General features: G+C 38.3%; 1 protein-coding gene across 1 annotated transcript; it reads right to left on the bottom strand.

The window, feature by feature from the left end:
- Positions 1-4,411: 4,411 nt before the first annotated feature.
- Positions 4,412-5,513, bottom strand: LOC124200407. Its single transcript, XM_046596631.1, has 4 exons — positions 5,285-5,513; positions 5,121-5,215; positions 4,893-5,063; positions 4,412-4,838 (listed from the first exon to the last, which is right to left on the bottom strand). The coding sequence occupies exons 2-4, from the start codon at positions 5,149-5,151 to the stop codon at positions 4,540-4,542; spliced, it is 501 nt and encodes a 166-aa protein (XP_046452587.1). The 5' UTR covers positions 5,152-5,215; positions 5,285-5,513; the 3' UTR covers positions 4,412-4,539.
- Positions 5,514-9,627: the final 4,114 nt, after the last annotated feature.

Genomic DNA, 9,627 nt, shown 5'->3' with positions numbered 1-9,627 from the left:
AAACGGATCAACCGCATCCTAACATTTTGATGGAGGCCGGAAAACATTAAAAGAAAAAAAATGGCTTTGACATGCGACGATCGTAATAATAAAAATAAAAACAAAAGTCGTCGAATAACTGATGATGGACACGTATCGTGGATTCTGGTTTGTGGAACACTTTCTTTCTTCGTTAAAAAAGTTGGGAATATTTTCGGTATCACAGCGATCCAGATAGCAAATTAATTACTTATTCCTGCAAAAGTAATTCGAAATTTAGCGGTATCGTATTTGGCGTAATTATTTAAAACAAATATTTTTTTTTCCTATTTTAAATCGTGAAAACATTTAGAAGCGGAACAGTTTATACAAAGTTGAGATTTAGACGGACGAGCTGGCGACTTGGCACGTTCAATTCAGTTCGTCCGGACTGCTTTACGGTCCAGCGGATGGAAACGTCGGCGGGAGTGCTGTTATGTAATCCAGGAAACTTTATCGAACGTTTTTTTTCTCATTTATTTTTATTGGCGAAAGAAATCGTTCCCCATCGCTTTTGCACCATAAATTTGAAAAGGAAAATTCTTTTTCATCGGGTTGGCAGGGACATCTTCTGCATTTGAGTTCAATTTTTCAAAGAAATGTAGGTAAATGTTTGTATTCAAGCAGGAGAATGTTTTCGATTTTGCATTTTATAGTGACATCGAATATAGTAGAGACTATACGATGTGGTTTGTGGTGACCCAGCAGGTGACGTGCAGGCTACAAGCGCTCATTTTATAAGGAGTTATACTAGGAAATATTGTTCTGTTGGGTTATGCAGTTTAATCAAAATAAATTTTAGTTATTATACCCTGACAGATATAAAACGAGTGGACAGCAGATAAAGATTAAAGAGTAAAAAAAATAATATAGAATTCCCAAAAGAGTAAAGAATAGGGTTTACCGGCCGGATTACTTTTGTTTAGTCTGCACTCTCTTGTTGTGCGGAGAACGCGGATAACAGACTATTGTACTCGCTATTGTATTGATTTCTCAAATTGAAGTCTTGAACACTGTTTATATCAAGCTGTGCTTGTCGCTGAACATCCCCCACCAACATATTTAGTTTGTGTGGTGAAAAAGACACCGTCTGTTTGGGTCGCCTGCGGATTTGAAGGATCTTATCGTACTAGTCGGCCATGACAGTGGCGAAATGAAAAGAATCCCGTAGAAAAATGAAGAAGAGGATCATATTTGATTAGCGGTTACTACACCAAGTTCATTAGACTATCACCGGTGCTGGGAATAGTTATTCGGAGCCTTCGGCGATGGAACCGTAAGATATGACGGATAATGGGCGGAAACGGCATTCCATCTGGCCAGCTTTCTTTGTCAGAATTTTCATGTAGCTGTGAACGCCCTAAATGGCGTGGCACCACCCGCACTTGTTGCGGCGTGCCGGGATTAAAGGAGGCAATTTACATGCAAGCGCGAATATACGTAATGCGCATCGCGTAAGGAATCCGGCAGCTGGATCCATTTATTGTGAAAAAAATCTGATAGACCATAAAAACAATTTCGTCATGACATACAGTCCTAATCCTAAGCTCCCTTGCAAAATAAAAACGAAAAAACCATGCTGCTAATTACAAAAATCATGTATGTCAAGCTGAGCACTAGATCGCTACGTATTTAAAAAAAACGTCACTAGTCCCTACGTTGCCAGATCTTTGATTTTTAACATTTGGTACTTGTGTCGTTTGGAAATTAAGTCGTCGGGACATAAGTCGTCGGGAAATAAGTCGTTTGGAAATTAAAACGTCGGGACATAAGAGCATTGGATCTTTTAGCCACAATTACCGGAATTTAAAGCAATCGGTACGCATGTCGTTGGAATAATTCGACAATGGGACCTATGTCCATTTATGACAATTTGGAACCAGTGACGCATTTAAGCTAACGCCACTGGGACTTGCGTCCTGCTCCGCCTCCCCATGATAAAAGTTCATCTTCTCGTTCGTTATTGAGAAAACGGTTGGAGACGGGGGACCGTATCATTTTCATGTTTGACGGATTCGATGAAGTCAACGAAATGTGTCAAGATAAAGCGATTGAATTGATGAAGGCCATCACTAAAGACAACTCTATTCAATTTTATGTGACGAACAAGATGTTCGGAGAACTTCGGGAAAAACAAGATGTAGGTATTCGTTAATTAAAATAACAGTCAGATGTCAAATTAATGGATAATGACGAATGAAGAGGTCGAGCTTCATTTCATGGGTATCACACCACATGTCTTTTCGTGCAAAAAATTTGTAGTTCACGTCTCTCATTGTAATAAAAATCTCCGCTAAATGCAGCTGTTTCACGTAAATGGCGAACGACCCCACCCTATTCAGCGTAAAAAACACTAGCAACACGGACCAGAGCGCATTCAGCATTATGCATTATGCTTAATGCCTTGATTTTTATTACCATAGAGGCATCTGTGTGTGTGAATTTTCACGGGGATCACGTTAAGATAACCTCAGCAAGAAAATAAATAGATATGATTAAAATTGTTCCTAGTTCCTACCTTGCAGCCTGGGAAATACAGCCAGGCATCTCCAAGTCATCCAGCTGCAGAAAAGTTGAATACGCCATGCACGGGATAGAAGGGGAAGGGAAGGGGTCCTCGTGAATACACCCACACGAAGAGAAAAGAGTACAATGGTCGATGCGCGCAAGATTGTTTGCCGAATTGATTCCGCCCGCTGCCTTCATTCATATCTGGATGTAGTTACCGAATCTAATATTGACGCCGTGGAATGTCGCCCTCCCAATTTCACCCTTCAATACCCCCGTTCGCGCAACGTTTGGCCAGATAGATTGGATAAACGTGTTGTAGTTCACTCGTTTGTAATTGGATTCCAAGTCCCCGTCTTTCTCCTCTCTCTTTAACAAGCGATCCACGAATCAAGTAGACCAAAATCCCGGAGCGGCTTTCCAGATCTAAATCCGAAAACGCCCTTAAAAATATAAAAAAAATATAGTCATGTTCGTCTCTGCACGCCGGATTTACCTGCGTTTGCAGAAAGACGAAATTCCCGCCCGTTTCCGAGATATTAAGCGTTAAAGTGTGGGTTTTTTAATTTTGTCAGAAATGGGGGGTGCTTTTACATCGCTTTTCGGAAAAGCAAGGGAGCTAGAGTAAAAACTAATTTTATAGAAAGGTTTATTGCTATGTCAACCACCAAAATCCAAAAGGAATTTTCTTTCCGGATTTTATTGGTTGAGTTATGACTAATTTCCTGAGAGGCTCATTTTTCCCTTTTCCCTCTCTGTCAGGCAGCCATTTTTATTGTACTCTCCTCCGCGCCCCTTGCGGAAGCCAGCTTGGTTCCACTAAATATGAAGGCCGATATTACTTCTATGGGTCTAAAATGAAGGCCAACAGATAAAACCTTCTGCTTGCTTCCGCAAGGAGCGCGGCGGAGAGTACAAAAAAATGGCTGCCAGACAGAGAGGGAAAAGGGAAAATGAGCCTCTCAGTAAATTTGCCATATCTCAACCAATAAAATCCGGAAAGAAAATTCCTTTTGGATTTTGTTAGTTGAGATAGCAATAAACCTTTTTATACAAGTAGTTTTTTCTATAGCTCCTTCGCTTTTCAGAAAAGCGATGTAAAAGCACCCCCCATTTCTGACAAAATTCAAAAAACCCACACTTTAACGCTTAATATCTCGTAAACGGGCGGGAATTTCGTCTTTCTGAAAACGCAGGTAAATCCGGCGTGCAGAGACGAACATGACTATATTTTTTTTATATTTTTAAGGTCTTTTCCGGATTTAGATCTGGAAAGCCGCTCCGGGATTTTGGTCTACTTGATTCGTGGATCGCTTGTTAATACGAAAGGAAATCTACAAAGAGATTGCCTGACCTCACTTTGTTGATGAGCCCACTAGGAGGATCGTCAGTGGCATCTAGGCATCCCTATTTCTTCTGATTCAACACGGAAAGAATGGCAGAGAATCTACAAGGGGGCGAACGCGGACAAAGTCGGGACTAAGAAAAGCTTCACGAGAAAATGACGATGTCAAGTTGATGGAATGTGAGATTAGATGCACGAGTTTCGTTCGATTACAGACCCAGGGAACAGTCCTCCCCGTACGAAACTTTTAGCTAGTTCTGTACTAGAAATAGCTACGAAGTTAGGCGTATTCAGCTAGAAATTTTCAAGTCAAAATTTTTAAATTCCATTATGGGAATTTTAGGGTCGTTTTAGCTTGTTTTTCATAGCTAAAATTAGCTTAAAATCTTAGGTTAAAGGTGGCTTTAAACTTATAAGCTTGATATCTTAGATTATTGGTAGCTTGAAATTTATAAGCTTGAAATCTGAGGTTAAAGGTAGCTTGAAACTTATTAGCTTTATAAGAACTGAAAAAAATATATTTTCACACCAAATCTTTGTATTAAATTAAACCATTGGTTTAATCATTCTTTTCCATGTTACAAGTAAGCCTAAGACATCGATTAAAATACAACACACATACATTTTTACATTTAAAATAAAAATTTACAATCTCTATAAAATAAAAATCAATATTGACTGTAAGGTACTATTACGTGTTTTACCATAAAAAAACCCTTAGATTTGGTGCTGCTCAATGATTTGAGAGACTGATTTCTACGTTTTCTCTTCGCTGGAGGCGGAGTAGGAGGAATCACATCTTCGTCTTCGTCCTCTGATTCTGAAGAAAAAATTCCTTGCTGATCATCTTCATGATGAAGGCTGCTGTCAGCAGATTCATTGGACTTGTCTTCATTTCCCCCAGTGATCAACTGGAAATCTAACCTCTCCATGTCTTCGTATAAGATGTCCATGGTCTTCCTAATAACTGTGTAGCAGGTTAGAGTACGACATTGTAAATAATCCAAACCATTGGTACTACCTGTTGATGACTTTTCAACTGACAAGTTACGTGGTGGAGAGGTAGATTTATGGCCAGTGCCATGTTTCTGAGTTGCAGATGATTTTGGAGCTGATTTTTTGGCTACTGCCTTTTGGACACTGATAGGAGGCACCATGGCATCTCGTACTATCACCACCAGATCTCTGTCCTCTACACAACAAAAACTTTAAGAAAAAGAACACGTGCAGTAACATGAAGTTGTACTACCTGAGTACGAGATAACTTTACATGATCTCATGTCATGTTGAACTTGGGATCTAGATTTGGTAGTCGACTCAACTGGTAGGTTCCAACCAGGATTGCTGGGATAAATGCAAATAAATAGAAATTTAGAACAATAACAATAACTAATAAAAAGTATATGTGCTTACTTGATCCCAATAACTTTGTTTGTTCCAACAAAACCTTTTAATTGCTCGAGCTGATGATCGAAACTATGGTCATGGAAATCTTAGGTTGGGCTTATTGGCCCCCCGGATTCCGGGGGCCATACATACAAAGGTACATTTTTAAATTTATTTTTATTTATATAGCAATGTAGTCATTTATTTTTAAACATTTTAACTATAGAGAATGAAGAAGAGGAGAGAAAGGAAGGAGAAGGTGAAGATGAAGTTGAGGAGAGAAAGGAGAAAGGACAGAGAAAGTGAAGATGAAGCTGAGGAGAGAAAGGACGGAGAAGGTGAAGATGAAGCTGAGGAGAGAAAGGACGGAGAAGGTGAAGATGAAGAAGAGGAGAAAAAGGACGGAGAAGATGAAGATGAAGAAGAGGAAGGCGGGTGGAATCCTTCGATTGATGGGATTGACGGATCCCAAATCTGGTTTTCAGATGATGAGGCGGATTACAATGAGGAGGTTAACGAAGAGAATGATGATGAAGGGCACAGGCAGTGACTTCAAAAACAAAAGACTGCTGTGAGGCGCGATCCTTTTCCAGTGTCCCCCTAGCGGCAGGGGCCAATAGCATTTTTGGCTATTGGCCCCCGAAATCCGGGGGCCAATAGATTTTTCCGAAATCTTATGGCACTGCTATGGCCTCCAATGTGCCAATGCCCAATTCTCCACTTTTAGTAAAAGTGATAAGTATGTAGATCAGTGGGTCTGCCATTACAAATATATGTACGTACTGATATTAAATGTAAGAGAAAAGTCAGTGAAGAAACAGACAGCCATCTTTACTTAGACTTACACCACAGACTCAGTCTGTACTAACACTTCGAGCGCGAAAATTTAGTGCATAGCTGCCAAATTTCAATCGATTAAAAAATTAAGGCGTAGCTTCCAAATTTCGATCGATGATTTTTTTTCTTTGATTTGAGTTTATATTATTTTGAAACATGAGAATATTGATGATTTTCATTAATCTGTATTAATCAGTTTCAAGATAATTGACAAGAGGAGTAACAACAAAAGTTTCCGTAAGTTCATTATGAAATCCTATAACGCACTTTTTCATTATGTTACTTGGACGGCAAGTAGTTAATTCTGTGGAAAGCCCAATCAATTTTCTACTTCGACCGGGGAAATTTAAAAATGAAATATTATCGATGGGAGGCGAATATTTCACATCAGAAATTGTTCCCAGGACTCGCCCAACCAGGAGAATATTTCCATACTGGCGCCAATTTTTATGTTAAGCTTAATAAATTAAGACCATAAAATTAATCATTTCTTACCGAAAATATTTATGTAATAGAACATGCCATTTTAACCTTTTTTTATACGCGATTAATTTCGATCAAATTTAGCAAAACCCTAGATTAAAAATTCCATACTAGAATTAGCTGAAAAGTTGGGATAAATATATTAAGGGGGAAAAATTCGAGCTGATTTTAATGTAATAATTTCAAGCCTGCAGGTAAACGCCCTAGCTTGGAAAATAAAAGCTGATATCTGCTAAAAAAGTGGAGTGAAACTCTAGACTAAAACTTCCATACTGGAATTAGCTTACAGTTAACAAATATATTTAGGGGGGAAATTCAAGCTGGTTTTAAGGTAAAGTTTTTCAAGCAAGACAAGAAAAAACCCTAGCTTGGAAAATTTAAGCTGATATTCGCTACAAATAGTGGAATTACGTTAAGATGAAAAATTTTGAGGTAATTGCAGCATGATAGATGGTTGGATTTTTTAGCCTAGCACCGCGTGAGCTCTTATTAGCTAACAGTTTAAACTTTAAGCTAAAAGTTTCGTACGGGTCTGACTTTTTAGTCTCATTGATTTTTATGCAATAAGAAAAAAAAAAGAGGCGAGCAAAAACCAGCCTTATTTCTTTGAATTTTATCTTTTTTCTAGCTCTCCCTTTGGGATTGGGACCAATTTCAAATTCTATGCGAAAGGTCCACCTGTTCGACTGATCTTGTGTAATCGTTTATCGATTGATCGTCGTAAAAAAATCTCAGGATCATCACTTGGGTAATGATTTTTGTTACTTTTATTTTCATGTTACCTGCTAGATATTTTAATGATGCATGACTTGCACAAATGCAGTGTATTGCATGGAAATCTGAAATTATCTTGTTTATTTATATACATGGTTTACCCTACACGTTCTCATTTTCAACTTTTTCTTATATGCTGTGTCTGTAAATACATTTTTCGTGACCCATTTTTTATTTCTTATTTAGATAAACAGCATCCCTTCAAGAAAGCAAAGAATTTGAAAGCTTAGATTACACCAATCAAATTGAAAATCCTAATTCGAAAGTAATCCATCACTGGTCCTATAGAAGTGAATGTTGAGCGTACAGACCGGAGCTTTGATTTTTATGCCAGTAAAATTCCGCAAAAGAAACATTAGAGGCATTAGAACCTCTCTCTTCGACAGTGCAAGCCCGAATACGGAATACCACTGCTGTTCGGTGTTCTTTAACGTCAGCGGCCATCTGCCGGACGATAATGGGTTCCTGAACACAAACACAACACCCTAAAGGCTTTTTCTTAAAGCCGATTTTCTTCCCTTCCTCTTTTTAGGCCCCGCCCTAGTTATGCCACGGGTACTGGTTTATCGTCTAGTGGTAATGGTAGCGATACTAAATTACTTTTAAAAAGTCAGCAGTTTTTTTCTGAGTTTAATCCAAATTACCTTTCTTGGCTTTGCTTAAATGAAAATGATGCTATGCTGATAAAATTATTTATTTTTGCAATTTTGTATTGATATTTTCAGCACGACTTATAGGGCTGTTCGACATCTTTTTGGCATTTGTTGCCATCGTGGAAACGCAGCATTCCAGTCAAGATGATGTCTGCTACAATATCCCGTCCCGCCTTGTCTTACTTTGTCTGACATCATCTGACCTTCATCAATTGGTCAGACAAAGTCGGACAAGGCTTAATAATTTTACTTGAACGCTGATTAACGTGATCGACATCACTTTAGCTGGGAGACGGGTGAAACGTTAGAGTTGAAAATGTAGTTGCCGGTAATGGAGGCCGTCGATGTTGTGGATCAGCTTCATTCAACTCTCCTGTGCACAAGATAGTATACCTGACATTAATGACCTGCATAAAATTGCTTTGATTCAATTAAAGGCTTACCTTCACTCAACCGTTACTGATTACCATGGTTGTGTTGAGAATCACTGATGCGTAGCACATCCTCTGAGCAGTTCAATCCCAAAGATGACTCCTGAGTATCTGCAATGGCCCCGGTTAAGTTTCAATAGTAAAAACATTAATGGTGACTAAAATTTAAAAAAATTAATGAAAGAACACTACTAGAACGCTGATGAACGTGATCAAAATCACTATGCTAGGAGGACGGGTATTGTATCGAGATACATGTCCTTACAAATCTGCAAAGAAAAGTTTTGATTTTGAATTATTAAAGGATTCATTTCAAAGCAACCTTAAAAAATTTCCTCTTGAAACTCTATGATTTTGCTGACTGGGGTCAGAAGTATCGGCATCCGTCCTCGTAGCGGCCGAGCAACCAAAAGTTTTGCCTAAAAAAAAGAACGTTGACACTGTAGTCCATTGCCGGCTAAAATAACTACCTTCCAAAAATTCATAATAATAAATGCAACTTGAGAAGCTTCCTGCTTCTGTTTTCCCCGTTTGCATTGTATTTTTTACAAATAATCTATGTCATTCAGAATCAAAACTTAACTCGGAAAAATTGGTTATTGAGTGTTTTCAAAGGGGTACTGGTCAATTCAGCATAAAATAGGTTGCTGAATCGACATTTTCCCGCAATATATAATCGCCTTAGCAATTAGGAAAAAATTTCGTTTATGTTTGATTAGTAATAAATTTTAGCAATGTTTGGTTATACTCCCACAGTTCAATTAATTTTACATTTACTCAAGCCGTGACTTTTCGACAACGTTTTAAGATTTTGTCCCTACAAAGCAATTTATTTGCAAGTGGATAAATTAAGCTCCGAAAACAGTTTTGGGACCAGTTCATAAATATTTACTTTCGCCTCGTCCTTTCATTGATACGATTATGCCAACCTTCGGCGTTATTATTCGTTCTGACTTGTTTGTTAAAAACAACCCACTTAAAGGGAGGCCATACTCTTATTCCGGCAATCCAATTGACACGCAAATGCGAAAAAATTGCTCGACCAATTCATGTTCCTGCTTTTTACGATGAAGAAGGACATACTCCTGTTGAAACAATTCATTTATTTCTTTTTTTAAATAGCAAAACATTTCGGAGATTTTTTCATGACGAATAAGGTAAATTTTCCAATAGTCGCTTTCCGTCCGCCCAG

This window comes from Daphnia pulex, chromosome 8 (genome assembly GCF_021134715.1).
Source record: "Daphnia pulex isolate KAP4 chromosome 8, ASM2113471v1".
NCBI lineage: Eukaryota > Metazoa > Arthropoda > Branchiopoda > Diplostraca > Daphniidae > Daphnia > Daphnia pulex.
This window is presented reverse-complemented; position numbering and strand designations above follow the sequence as displayed.